Below are 15206 nucleotides of genomic sequence, written 5' to 3' on the forward strand. Positions count from 1 at the left end.
GTCCGACAGGAGAAAAGCGCTATACAAATATAGGAATTATTATTATTAAAAAAAAAAAGTCTAATAACTTTGAAAGTGATTTGTGCTTACATGCAATGCTGACTCGCTTTATTTTTATCTATTTTCCACGCTTACACAATGCTGTATTTCTGGGGGTGGAAGTTACAGAGTTTCACTTACAGATACAACATCAGAGGAGCCATCATCAAACAGCTCATCGAAGGACTGGGACAAAGCATGCGAGTCGTGTGGATAGACCAAGTAGAGGCGGGAATCCTTTGGTGAGCTGGGGAGACAAAATAAAGTCTGTTATGGAATATAATATCAAGTTCATCCATAGTCTGAAAACACAGAATACAGAATTCTAACCCTGATTGTAACACAGGGTGGCGCCCCATACACTGACACGCTACCTGTCATGAGCGCAGGTATACAGGCAGATGCCAGCTGGTCCACGTGCGCCTCTTACTCTATCCCTATGTGTATCCTCTCCAGCTTAATGAAGCCTGCATTTGCTGCCATATGAGAGTGCTAGACACACACAGCAGGAATAGCATAAGAGGTGCACCGGGACTGGCCAATGTCTGCCTGTATACTTGCACTCGTGACAGCAGGGCAGTCTCTAGGCTTAATAGCGCCCAGGGTGAGGGTTTAAAAATCACCCCCCTACTCCAGATATAGGAGCCAGGTCTAGTTGCTCCCAGTATAGTTAGCCAGCTATAGGTCTCCCCCAGTATAACTGTCCCCAGTATAGGTTAGCTAGGTAGGTGCCTCCAATATAGATAGCCAGTATAGTTGCCCCCAGTATAGGTTAGATAGGTAGGTGCCCCCAGTATAGGTTAGCTAGGTGGGTGCCCCCAGTACAGGTTAGCTAGGTAGGTGCCCCGAGTATAGGTTAAATAGGTAGGTGCCCCGAATATAGGTTAGCTAGGTGGGTGCCCCCAGTATAGGTTAGATAGGTAGGTGCCCCCAGTATAGGTTAGATAGGTAGGTGCCCCGAGTACAGGTTACATAGGTAGGTGCCCCCACTATAGGTTAGATAGGTAGGTGCCCCCAGTATAGGTTAGCTAGGTGGGTGCCCCCAGTACAGGTTAGCTAGGTAGGTGCCCTGAGTATAGGTTAAATAGGTAGGTGCCCCGAATATAGGTTAGCTAGGTGGGTGCCCCCAGTATAGGTTAGATAGGTAGATGCCCCCCCCCCCCCTCCCCGTATAGGTTAGATAGGTAGGTGCCCGAGTATAGGTTAGATAGGTAGGTGCCCGAGTATAGGTTAGATAGGTAGGTGCCCCAAGTATAGGTTAGATAGGTAGGTGCCCGAGTATAGGTTAGATAGGTAGGTAGGTGCCCCAGTATAGTTTAGATAGGCCAGTGCCCCGAGTACAGGTTACATAGGTAGGTGCCCCCACTATAGGTTAGATAGGTAGATGCCCCCAGTATAGGTTAGATAGGTAGGTGCCCCGAGTACAGGTTACATCGGTAGGTGCCCCCACTATAGGTTAGATAGGTAGGTGCCCCCAGTATAGGTTAGCTAGGTGGGTGCCCCCAGTACAGGTTAGCTAGGTAGGTGCCCCGAGTATAGGTTAAATAGGTAGGTGCCCCGAATATAGGTTAGCTAGGTGGGTGCCCCCAGTATAGGTTAGATAGGTAGATGCCCCCCCCCCGTATAGGTTAGATAGGTAGGTGCCCGAGTATAGGTTAGATAGGTAGGTGCCCGAGTATAGGTTAGATAGGTAGGTGCCCCAAGTATAAGTTAGATAGGTAGGTGCCCGAGTATAGGTTAGATAGGTAGGTAGGTGCCCCAGTATAGTTTAGATAGGCCAGTGCCCCGAGTACAGGTTACATAGGTAGGTGCCCCCACTATAGGTTAGATAGGTAGATGCCCCCAGTATAGGTTAGATAGGTAGGTGCCCCGAGTACAGGTTACATAGGTAGGTGCCCCCACTATAGGTTAGATAGGTAGATGCCCCGAGTATAGGTTAGATAGGTAGGTTCCCCGAGTATAGGTTAGATAGGTAGGTGCCTCCAGCATAGGTACAGTGGTGTGAGGACCGGGCATAACGTAGTTACAACTCCCCTTCCACAATCCCCAGAAGCCGCTTTCATCTTCCTGTTTCCAGCGCTAAGCGCCCCCCTGCTGTGATGACATGCGGGGCGCTGTTACCAACGCGATGGATGCCTGGAACAGGAAGAAGATAGAGGCTGCAGGGGATTGTGGAAGGTGGGTTGTAACTAAGCTACATGTGACAGGTAGCACCCCCCCCCTCACCCTGCATCACCAGTCTCACCACTGGCAGCATCAGCATCACCACAGCCCTGCTTCTGGCAGCCCCAGCATCACCACAACCCTGCCTTTGGCAGCCCCAGCATCACCACAGCCCTGCCTCTGGCAGCCCAAGCATCACCACAGCCCTGCCTCTGGCAGCCCAAGCATCACCACAGCCCTGCCTCTGGCAGCCCCAGCATCACCACAGTCCTGCCTCTGGCAGCCCCAGCATCACCACAGCCCTGCCTCTGGCAGCCCCAGCATCACCACAGCCCTGCCTCTGGCAGCCCCAGCATCACCACAGCCCTGCCTCTGGCAGCCCCAGCATCACCACAGCCCTGCCTCTGGCAGCCCCAGCATCACCACAGCCCTGCCTCTGGCAGCCCCAGCATCACCACAGCCCTGCCTCTGGCAGCCCCAGCATCACCACAGCCCTGCCTCTGGCAGCCCCAGCATCACCACAGCCCTGCCTCTGGCAGACCCAGCATCACCACAGCCCTGCCTCTGGCAGCCCCAGCATCACCACAGCCCTGCCTCTGGCAGCCCCAGCATCACCACAGCCCTGCCTCTGGCAGCCCCAGCATCACCACAGCCCTGCCTCTGGCAGCCCCAGCATCACCACAGCCCTGCCTCTGGCAGCCCCAGCATCACCACAGCCCTGCCTCTGGCAGCCCCAGCATCACCACAGCCCTGCCTCTGGCAGCCCCAGCATCACCACAGCCCTGCCTCTGGCAGCCCCAGCATCACCACAGCCCTGCCTCTGGCAGCCCCAGCATCACCACAGCCCTGCCTCTGGCAGCCCCAGCATCACCACAGCCCCGCCTCTGGCAGCCCCAGCATCACCACAGCCCCGCCTCTGGCAGCCCCAGCATCACCACAGCCCCGCCTCTGGCAGCCCCAGCATCACCACAGCCCCGCCTCTGGCAGCCCAAGCATCACCACAGCCCCGCCTCTGGCAGCCCAAGCATCACCACAGCCCCGCCTCTGGCAGCCCAAGCATCACCACAGCCCCGCCTCTGGCAGCCCAAGCATCACCACAGCCCCGCCTCTGGCAGCTCCAGCATCACCACAGCCCCGTCTCTGGCAGCTCCAGCATCACCACAGCCCTGCCTCTGGCAGTCCCAGCATCACCACAGCCCCGCCTCTGGCAGCCTCAGCATCACCACAGCCCCGCCTCTGGCAGCCTCAGCATCACCACAGCCCCAGCATCACCACAGTCCCGCCTCTGGCAGCCCAAGCATCACCACAGCCCCGCCTCTGGCAGCCCAAGCATCACCACAGCCCCGCCTCTGGCAGCCCCAGCATCACCACAGTCCCGCCTCTGGCAGCCCCAGCATCACCACAGCCCCGCCTCTGGCAGCCCCAGCATCACCACAGCCCTGCCTCTGGCAGCACCATAATCACCACAGCCCTGCCTCTGGCAGCACCATAATCACCACAGCCCTGCCTCTGGCAGCATCAGCATCACCACAGCCCTGCCTCTGGCAGCCCCAGCATCACCACAGCCCTGCCTCTGGCAGCCCCAGCATCACCACAGCCCTGCCTCTGGCAGCCCCAGCATCACCACAGCCCTGAGATGTGCCTGTGTTTCCTCGCATTATGACCCAGAGTTCTCAGCTTACCAGTAGAATAACCCCCTTGATCAACGGCATATGTCTCTCCTGACAGTGGGAAAAAACAGACACGCTACAGATCTCTACATTCTCCTGACAGCGGGAAACTACATACAAGCTACATATGTCTCTCCTAAAAGTTGGAAAACATGCACATGCTACATATGTCTCTCCGGACAGCAGGAAACCACATACACACTACATATGTCTCTCCTGAAGGCAGGAAACTACATACACGCTACATATGTCTCTCCTGAAGGCAGGAAACTACATACACGCTACATATGTCTCTCCTGAAGGCAGGAAACTACATACACGCTACATGTCTCTCCTGACAGTGGGAAACTACATATATGCTACATATGTTTCTATTGAAAGCAGAAAACGACATACATGCTACATATGTCTCTCATGCCAATGGGAAACTACATACACGCTACACATGTCTTTCCTGAAAGCGGGAAAATACATACACGCTTCATATATCTACATACACGCTACATATGTCCCTCCTGAAAGAGAGATTACATACACTCTACATAGGTCTCTCCTGAAAGCAGAAAACTACATACACGCTACATATGTCTCCCCTGACAGCAGGAAACCACATACAAGCTACATATGTCTCTCCTGACAGCTGGAAACTACATACACGCTACATATGTCTCTCCTGACAGCGAGAAACTACATACACGCTACATATGTCTCTCCTGACAATGGGAAACTACATACACGCTACATATGTCTCTCCTGACAGCGAGAAACTACATACACGCTACATATGTCTCTCCTGAAAGCGGGAAACTGCATACACGCTACATATGTTTCTACTGACAATGGGAATCTACATACCACCTACATATGTTTCTACTGAAAGCAAAAAACTATATACACGCTGCATATGTTTCTACTGAAATAAAAAAACTATATACACGCTGCATATGTCTCTCCTGACAGCAGGAAACTACATACATGCTACATATGTCTCTCATGACAATGGGAAACTACATACACACTACATGTCTCTCCTGACAGTGGAAAACTACATACACGCTACATATGTCTCTCCTGACAGCGGGAAACTACATACACGCTACATATGTCTCTCCTGACAGCGGGAAACTACATACACGCTACATATGTCTCTCCTGACAGCGGGAAACTACATACATGCTACACATCTGTGTGGTGAAACCCCTCCCACAGTGTATGTCAGCACCAGGGAGCTGACATCACACTGTGGGAGCCTTGTTGCATTGTGGGAAATAACAGCTGTTTCCAACTGCCAAAAATGCATAATTTCTTTCCACAGATAATCCCTTCCAGCAGTAAAAATATCACCATGTGATAAATGTCAGAGTGTAAATCATGGAGAGGAAAGCTTTTACAATGGGCAAACACTGACTAAATCATTTATACATAATTATTGTAAAAATTAAACAGAGCCCGAGGTGGGCCCACTTTCACTTTCGTGACCTCTGGGTCACGACGCTGCACTGAGAGGCTATGTGTCTCTTATAGTGTGCAGGGAGGTGGGGGAGCAGCAGGGTGTGTGGCCAGGGAGAGAGCTGCCCAATGGCATCTCTGGAAACCCTGCAGGAACGCCCCCGGCGCGTGTTTTGAACAGGGAATTCCTTTCACCGGTGTTTACCTCCGAGTAAACTCGGGGAGCTATAGCACGGCAGGGTGGAGGGCCAGAGAGAGGTGGTTGGGGGACACAGAGTAATGTCATGAGGCAGAGAACATGCCTCTGTGTCCCATCTGCCCCCCAAAGATCCACCTCGGGTTCTCTTTAAGATCTTTTTATCATTACATCATTTTCACTGGGGTTCCTCTTTAAGCACTGAAAATGCTTGCAGCAGTTCACACTGACTTGAGTACAAGGGGGGGGCAGGAATCCTGACAAGGGGGTCTTGACTTGGCAATAATGCATTTCTGTCAGAGTGTATGCTAGCAGCACAGAAGCCTCAGGATGGTCAGTTGATGGCTGTACGGCAGAACGGCCTCTGCTGTAGTCACAGTACACTGATTCTTTACAGTCATCTGCTTCGCTGAGCGCGCTCTTGTCCCTCCTGCTCTGTCCTTGCAGTACAAATCACACTAAAAGGCGCCACTTCCTCATCAGCAGTTGCATTTTATGATGATGCAGAGAGCCCTGGTAAGAGTCAATGTCAAAGCAGGACTTGTTTTACTTACTGCGGGCTGCTGACTGAAAGAAAACTAACTGAGACCCAGCAAAATGCTACACAACCCAGCAGCCCGGTACAAGATCACTACAAAGCAATACATCTGACTCATCAAGATCAAACCGTCTCTTGTTTATAACTCGCAACAGAATTTGACCTTAGCGCAATTTGACATCTTAGAGCTCAATGACAAGAATTCAACGTAAATCCTAATAATAATAATAATAATGTTAACATTTGTATAGCGCTTTTCTCCTGTTGGAGCTGCAAATACTAATCCCTGCAGTAGTACTACGCAGGCGGAGAACGCTCCTGGCAATCATGAATGCAATGGGCATATCGATGGGCATAGATGCGGCCATGCATGGGCAGAAGAGCCTGACTGAAGTGACTGAAAGATTACTGGGCCGATAACAGGTGAACTGAGTCAACAGGGAGGGCGGCAAGGGAGGTAATGGCGGTCATGGGGCTGGAGGAAGCCCCAAATAAGTATTAATTCTTTCCTTCCTCTCACTCAGGCTATGTTTCCACTGTAGAGTTACATTTTCGCCTGCAAAAAAAATTGTATCCGATTTTTCTGATTGGTGAAAATCTGCATGTAAATTTGTACGCGTTTTCATGCGAATTTTCGTACGTGAAGATCCGCATTAGTTAAATATACATAATCTGCGTAGTAACAGCTTAGTCATGATTGCTGACAACTTCCTGTAACCATGGATTTACTGCGAATTTTCACGAAAATAACGCGAAAATTCGCATTGAGTATACAAAACATTGTACGCGAATCGTATGCGAAATCCGAAAATATGATGCAGGACCTCAGATTTTTTCACGCGTACGAAAATTCGCATAGAGTGGAAACAGCTGCATTGACTAACATTAGTTTTAAAATCTATGTGAATTTTCTGAGCAGAAAAACTGACACAAAACGCATAAGTGGAAACCTAGCCTCATAAGGGTTCAGTCGGGAGTGCAGCGGTGACTGACAATCGGCGGACCGTACTGACCCCTAGAGCCGGCCTCCCTACATATAATTTGTTCCTTCCCGAGCCAGTGGTGAGCGCGGAAGCAGCTCATCTGTTGCACGTCTCCTAACGTCGCCAGGGGAGGGGCCTGTACTCCGTGACCTCGTCTCATGTACTGACGTCACACACAAGATGGGGTCACGGACTACAAGCTCCCTCGGCGATGCAGAGAAGAAACTATAGGAGGCACACGCAGCAGGTAGGTGAGCCCTACCACCCTGGAGGGGTGTCACACTACATGGGGGCAGCCCAGCAGGCGATTTCCTGCTGAAAAATATTGGAAATCTGTCCGCAGTGTGTTGACAGGTAATCAGATGCAATAAAACAGAGCTCTATCAGGTTGACCTGTTGGCCATCAACTAGTGTACAGCTTTTTCAAGTGCTTTGCGATTTTCCTATACCTTACATTATAGCCAAATCGCCCAGAAAATGGTACAGGCAGCGTTTTGTGGAGCGGAACGCAATCGCAACGGGCACATGTGAACAGTCTCATAAGATATTATTGCACAAGCGCGATATCAGAAATCACCAACGCTTAAAAATATACGCAAACGCTCATAGTGTGAACAAGCCCTTACTGAATAGGTACTATTCATAGCCAGGATTCGGGCTTTTAAAGGATACCCGAACTGACATGTGACATAATGAGATAGACATGTGTATGTACAGTGCCTAGCACACAAATAACTATGCTGTGTTCCTTTTTTTCTTTCTCTGCCCGAAAGAGTTAAATATCAGGTATGTAAGTGGCTGACTCAGTCCTGACTCAGACAGGAAGTAACTACAATGTGACCCTCACTGATAAGAAATTCCCCTTTTTAACTCTTTCTTGCTCTCAGAAGCCACTTTCTGCTAGGAAAGTGTTTAATAGTTGGAATTTCATATCAGTGAGGGTCACACTGTAGTCACTTCCTGTCTGAGTCAGGACTAAGTCAGCCACTTACATACCTGATATTTAACTCTTTCAGACAGAGAAAGAAAAAAAGGAACACAGCATAGTTATTTGTGTGCTTGGCACTGTACATTCACATGTCTATCTCATCATGTCACATGTCACCTCGGGTATCCTTTAACAAGTGCATTAAAGTCTGAGACTCCAATAGGTACATTAGACAATGACTGGCTATAGTAGGTTCACCCATAGATTTTATTTGCAAATGTGTAACTGCGGTCAGGTACACTTTAAGTACAAGAACACTCCACTTTAAGGCAGACATGAACTCCTGCACAAGAGAGAAGGAGAACACTGAGAAATGCACCCTGTGTCCATCCTGCATTTGTTTATATAGAACAGGCTGTCTAATTCTCCCTTCTCAGAAAGTAATGAGCCAGTCTAATTTGAGCTGTCAGTTCTCTGCCAAATTCTGAGCGAATATGTAAACACAGGAGGTGTCATGACATAGCAGCTAGTTATGATGTTGGGATAATACAGTAGTATATTTTCATTTGCCTGTCTGCTATGTACTTCAGATGCGTATGTATGTGTGGTCATCTGGCTTTGGGGGAAGCTGTACTTGTCTGTATGACAGTGTGGAATACAATTACCCTCAGTTCCTCTGGGAGCAGGGAGCTAATTAGAAGCCCCATTGTCCCAATATACAAAGCAGACCAGAGTCAGGGAACTTCAAAGGCTAAAAAAACCTCTGGAATTTACATATGACAGCCTGCTGGAATGTTGAGGAAGCCTTAATCAATTGTCACCTGGAGTGGGGAAGTCCTTTTGATACAATTTTTACCTGTGGAAATTGGATTTTATGGAAGGGGTTTGAAATCTCTGAAAGATCCAAAACTAACACAGAATTGCTTTGAAGTCTGCAAAGTGTGACAGGATAAGCCTTGAAATTCGCATGTCACATCTAGTCCAGATATGACAAGGGGCTTGGCAGACCGTGATGTCACCGTCTGGGAAATTGCGTTAGTTTTGGGGATGGACCATTCAATGCCCCAGGCCCCCAAGTGGACTATATAACCCAAGCCTGGGACAGTCACAAATCATCTTCTCTTGGAGGTAGCGCATAGCTAGAGGGACCCCGAGCGAATCGGAACGGCGTTCTCCCGCCAACCACGTTCTAATCTACGCAGTAACGTTATTTGCAACTTGTCTTGTTGTGTATCCTTGTAACTTTTAGGCTACTTGCACACCAAGACGTTGCGTTAGGTGCTACGTTAAGGTCGCATAACGTGCACCTAATGCAACGCATGGTGGTGTGGGAGAGGACGGTAGAGTGAGCCGCGTTAGGCGGCTCTATCCGTATAAGGTCTCCCAGAGTGGCGCTGATTGGCCGGCGGGACCACGTGAAGCGGAGCGAGACACTCCGCATCACGTGGTCCCGCCGGCCAATCAGCGGCCGCCAGTGCAGTGAATATTAAGTAGCCATGTGCGCGGCTACTGTAGCAGCATCTCCCCACCTCCTCTCACCCCCCACTGCGCATGTGCAAACAGTCTAACGCGGCTATAGCCGCTCTAACGCCGTAGCATGCTGCACTTTCTTAAGAACGTGCAGCGTTACATGTAACGCAACGTGGGCTGTGTGAAAAGCCCACTTGTGTTACATTGCTGTGCGTTGGGGGAGCGTTACAGGCGCACTAACGTGCGCCTGTAACGTCTTAGTGTGTAAGCAGCCTTACTTTGTAACTTTTTTACTTTGTTTTTTGTACATCTTTTGTATATATTATTTTCTGCATTGTTCCACTTTTTTCCTGGAATATTAAATAGTTATTTAATAAGTTTGACTTCTGCTGTACTAAGCTAACACTCATAGCCTAGAAGAGACTGAAGTGTAACTGTGTATAAGTCCATGCCTGATTGTACGTTTGAGCAACACTACCGTATGAGATTGTAATTGCATTGTGTGTATGGGGCACTTTTGCGCTCGACAGCAGAGTGGCTAACAGTATCGTTTGGAACGACTGTTAGTGGTTTTGCTGCACTACAGTGTAACTTGCATTACAAGTCAGTGCCTGATTGTGCCGTGTTACTGTACAACTGTACTGTGTGTGTGTGTGCGTGGCGTTCCCGTATTCGGCCTAAAGCGCAAAGCTGAACCGTATACGAAAACACGGATTGCACACTGAGCACTCGACAGCCGAGTGAACGTGTCTAGCAACAGCTAGTGGTGGCAGTAAGAAGCGTTTGAGGGGTCACAGCCTTGCTTTTAGCTTGAATAAGGCTGCTCCCCGCTTGATCTGGTCAAACCCGCAGTCGGGAACCGTATACGCAGGCGTGCCGTGGGGCCGGTTCCTGACAGGAGGTTAACCCTTTCTGTGCTCCCAGCAAACCAGGACGTAACCACACTGCAGGATCTCTGTAGAAGCTCTGTAAGCTGTAACAAGGAAATGTTTTTCTTTAAAGCTTGTTATGCAATTGCTTATCTTTTAGAGCAGAGAGGAAGTTCTGAGTTCAGGTCTGCTTTAAGTTGGTCACACTTGTCGGCTTTCGTGCGCGTTTTCTGCACAGAAAAACTGTTTTCAACTGAGGACTCATGTTAATCAATGAGCTAGGTCACACTTGAATGTAGATTTTGCATGCAGAAAAAAAACTGACATCTTGCACAATTTGTCAGTTTTCTCTATAAATTACATTAGCTGTTGTAAGGCAGAGGTCACACTTGTCTTTCAGTTTTCTGAAAAGTGTAGAAACTGAAAGACAAGTGTAACCCCTGCCTAAAGGTACAGGATCACTGAAAGGAAGCTAACTAAAATTCTGTCTTCAGATCACAATTACACTATAACACTGAAATCAGAAAGCCAGAAACTCTTTGAGAAACACTTGCTTCATCCCGACTCAGCACTTGTAGACAGGACACAGGTTCCTGCAGCGGCTGTATTACAAGAAAGTAAGTGAAACCAAAGCAGTTATGACAAGATGAACCTCATACATAATACATGGCAAAACAAATAGGCCACTCAATAATTATTCTAAAGCGGGAATGTCTATTAACCTTTGTGCTGTCTAGTCAGTTGCAGTATTGATGGATCTGAAACTCTGTCTTCTCGGAGTGAGCGGGGCAGATTGCAGAACACAGCTGAGATAACCGTTAGTAAACTACAAGCCGGGACTTTATCTGAGCAAGTTGCAGCGAACAGGAGCAGCAATACGGGACAGGCGACAGACTGCTGAAAGTGGAGGGTTTTACATTTGCGCATGTGACACAGGTGGACATAAAAGTACCCCTGAACTGAAAGGGATATGGTGGTGGCCAGATTTATTTCCTTTTAAACAATACCAGTTGCCTGGCGGCCCCACTGGTCTCTTTGGTTGCAACAGTGTCTGATTCCCGCGCCTGAAACAGGGCCGGATTTACAACTCAGAGGCCCGTGGGCACAGGCATTCTGGTGCCCTAAACTTCGCCCCTGAAAACAGACCACACTCAATCCCTTACTTATGTCACTAGTGGTCCTTAGAATCTTACACTCTAATCCAGGGGTGTCAAACTCAAATACAAAGTAGGCTGAAATCGAACTCTGGGACTAATTAGAGGGCTAACCTCAATGTCTAGTGCCCAGCTCTCTCCTTTATAAAGTTCCCTGGTGTCTAATAGCTCCCCTCCATTCCCTATACAGTTCCCTGAAACTGTTTTTACTGTTTCATTGTCTCTGCTCAATGACACATTCATTGAAGTATGTCAGAGCTCAAATCTATGAACTATTGACCCTTTTTATCGCTTTCCTGTTTTTAGAAGCTATTTTCTTCTAGGAAAATGTTTTATGGCTGTAATTACTTATAAGTGAGGGTTATGCTATAGCCTGACCCAGACAGAAACTGTCACTTGCATACCTGATTTTAACTCTTTCAGGCAGAGAAATAAAAAAGGAACACAGCATAGTTATTTGTGTGCTAGGCACTGTACATACACACGTCTATCTCATTATGTCACATGTCACCTCGGATGTCCTTTAAGCATTTTTTAAGAGTATGCTAGTTATGTGCATGTAATTTACTGGGGGGAAGACAAACAGGAAGCAGAACAGAACTGTTATCAGCAAAGAGGTCTGTAAGTAACTAGAATTACAATCAGAACTCACGTTGCCAATATGACGTATTTGCGGAGGGCTTTCAACAGCGCTCTTGTCCCGCCCTGGTGAAAATGCAGTGCCTGGAAAGAGACTCCCTCCTTGGTAATAAATATGAGGTAGGACCAGCTGAGACCAAGTTTGCTCTTGCGGATGGACTTCAGTTCTGATAGACTCAACGAGAACGCCCATTTCTCGCGACTACCGGGTTTTGCAACTGTAGAACAAAACATGGAGTATTCATTATTACAGACTATAATTACAAAAAAAATCCTTATAGAAAAAGTACAGATACATTAGAAGTATTTTACTGAACTTCACTGCTGTCCGCTAACTTTTGTCTATTGCTCTCTGCATGAGACTGTGCACATGACATTAGCAGAGCTGGTGAGAAGAAGTGATAACTAGCACTATCTACAAAGAATCAGCCCAGGGCACATTCAGATATTACCTTAAAGTGACTCTGTAACAAAAATTACAACGTTTTTTCTACCATCCTACAAGTTCCTAAACCTATTCTAATCTGTTCTGGCTCACTGCAGCACTTTGTACCATCACGGTCTATGTAATAAATCAATGTATCTTTCCCAGAGCCGGATTAAGGCTAAATGGGGCCCTAAGCAAAGTAACTGATTTTGGCCCCCCCATCATGTCGTAATAGAATCAGAAGATGCAGCTGCACAGCAATATGCCGCACACACCGGGCAGCCGAGCTACTGGTTGCTATGGGCAACAGCACGCTTTCCTCTGGGTGCACAATGCAGGGAATAGCAGCGGCAAAATGCAGAGTGAGAGATGAATGGCTGGGACATTTGCACTCAGAGGCTGGGGGAACCCTGTGAAGAGGGCGCCAGATATCACAGCAGCAGCACTTTCCCCCTGCATCTCCAGCCTGGCAATAGCAGAAAGCTCTGGACACCGCCAAACCGGAAGCCGTTCCCCAGACAGAATTACATAACCACTCCCACCACCGAACAACCAATTTCCTCCCAAACTAGACAGCCACCATGCAGCCTCCATCCCAGTGAATACGATAGTCCAGCAGAGAAGGCAGCCGCAGTGGGGGAGAATGACAGCACCAGATGACTCACATTCACCTATTGCAATCCAAGCAATAGAGGTCCCGTCATCCGGAGCCCATCTGTCTCCTCTAGAGTGCTGCCACTCTGTTACTACTACTATTACTACTTCCTACTTCCTGTCTGATCTGAGAATCAGGAAGTTCAGAGCGAGCGGCTGCACTGGAGAAGAGACAGATGGGTTTCAGATGACGGGATCTCTATCGCTTGGATCATGGATAGGTGAGTGAGCGTTTGCCATCTGCTGCTATCATTCTTGCTGCAGCTGTGGTTCTCTGTGGGAAGGGAGGGTGGAGTGGGCAGCGGCAGAGCGCACAGTAGCAGGGGGGGGGACCTAGGAGGAGAGCCTGGCTCTGAAGACAATCAGCAGCGCACGGCATCATTTGACAAGACAAGACAAATAACATTTATATCGCGCTTTTCTCCTGGTGGACTCAAAGCGCCAGAGCTGCAGCCACTAGGAAGCGCCCTATAGGCAGTAGGAGTGTTAGAGAGACTTGCCTACGTTCTCCTACTGAATAGGTGCTGGCTTACTGAACAGGCTAAGCCGAGATTCGAACCCTGGTCTCCTGTGTCAGCGGCAGAGCCCTTAAAGGGACTCCAAGCAGTGCCTGTGGATATGCCTTTAAGCATACCCACAACTAATTCATTACATCCTCACACCTACCAGCATGATGTTTGTAATTATATCCCCCTGGGTTCCTTATATTTCATTGCATTGTGCTGAATCGAGCTGCCAACTTTGGAGAAAAGTCGTCCTGTGGCCGTGATTTCGATCGCGAAAATATCGAGAACTAAAAGGCATAGAGCAGCTGTTTATATATCATTGGAAAGAGGAGAAAGAGAGCTTTAAAATGATATGCATCTTTCCATAGTTACTGCACTGCTCAGAGTCCCTTTAACCATTATACCATCCAGCCACCGCTGACAGGATGGCAAGGGCTGGTTTATGTGCTGATGGGGCCCCTTTGACTCTGAATGGGGCCCCAAGCGACTGCTTTTGTTGCCTGGTCGGTAATCCGGCCCTGATCTTTCCCCTGTCAGACTTGTCGGCCTGTGTCTGGAAGGCTGCCAACTCTTCTGTGCTGGTCTGTTCCTCTATGCACACTCCAGTGTGTGTTTTATTTACATAAGCCAGCAGCTTCTCTGCTATCTTATCAGTGATAGAAGAGAGCTGGATAAAAATCCTCCTCTGTTAGGCTGTGAAAGTAGCTGGCTGACACATACTGAGGAATTACAAACACAGGCACAGGCAGAGCTGTCTGCAGGAAGCCTGTAATGTTCAGTGCATGAGAGAAGAAGGGGACAGAAGGTAAACACACAAATGATCTTTTGAGATTCAAAAGGAAAGCTGTATACAGCCTGCTTGTGTATGGATGTATTTTCTATGTGTGGACATATTGTACATCAATCTACTTCCTGTTTTGGTGGCCATTTTGTTTGTTTATAAACAAACTTTTTAAAACTGTTTTTGACTACTTTTAATGCGGCGGGGAGCGGCGAAATTGTGACAGAAGGTAATAGGAGATGTCCCCTAACACACTGGTATGTTTACTTTTGTGCGATTTTAACAATACAGATTCTCTTTAAAGTAAAGTGTCCTAAAAAAAAAAAAAAAAAAGGATTTGATACTCACCCGTGGCTTCCTCCAACAGCATAAACATGTGCAGGTCCCTCGCCGTCCTCCCGCAGTCTGCCGTTCAGTCGCGATCAGCACTGGTAACAGGCTCAGTTGGGTCCAGTCTGGGTCTACTGTGCATGGGCAGAAAAGTCAGCCCCGTTTCTATGGGTAGGCCAGACGGGCAACCGCCTTGAGCGCTGTGAGGGGGGAGGGCCAGTGATGGGGAGGCGTAGTGATGGAGGGTGGGAGCCGCGGCCACACTGAGATTCAGCCGCGTGGAGCCAGATTTCTCCCTCCCTCTCCCCGGGGCCCCCCTCCATGCTCCCCCCTCGACTATGCAGATGGAGATCAGCGGCAATTGCAACGGGAAGGACGGTAAGTTGCACGTACAAGGCATCCCGCTGTGC

General features: G+C 48.6%; 1 protein-coding gene across 4 annotated transcripts in view; it reads right to left on the reverse strand.

The window, feature by feature from the left end:
- TBC1D17 (TBC1 domain family member 17) overlaps nt 1-15206 on the reverse strand; it is a 112036-nt gene that overhangs the window by 48268 nt on the left and 48562 nt on the right. For all 4 annotated transcript variants that reach the window (XM_068241363.1, XM_068241362.1, XM_068241361.1 and 1 more), the window contains exons 5-6: nt 12112-12316; nt 181-286 (exon numbers count right to left, since the gene is read on the reverse strand). In XM_068241363.1, coding sequence (XP_068097464.1) covers nt 181-286; nt 12112-12316 — 311 coding nt within the window. The remainder of the gene's footprint in view (nt 1-180; nt 287-12111; nt 12317-15206) is intronic.

Source organism: Hyperolius riggenbachi, chromosome 6, assembly GCF_040937935.1.
Source record: "Hyperolius riggenbachi isolate aHypRig1 chromosome 6, aHypRig1.pri, whole genome shotgun sequence".
In the NCBI taxonomy this organism is placed as follows: domain Eukaryota; kingdom Metazoa; phylum Chordata; class Amphibia; order Anura; family Hyperoliidae; genus Hyperolius; species Hyperolius riggenbachi.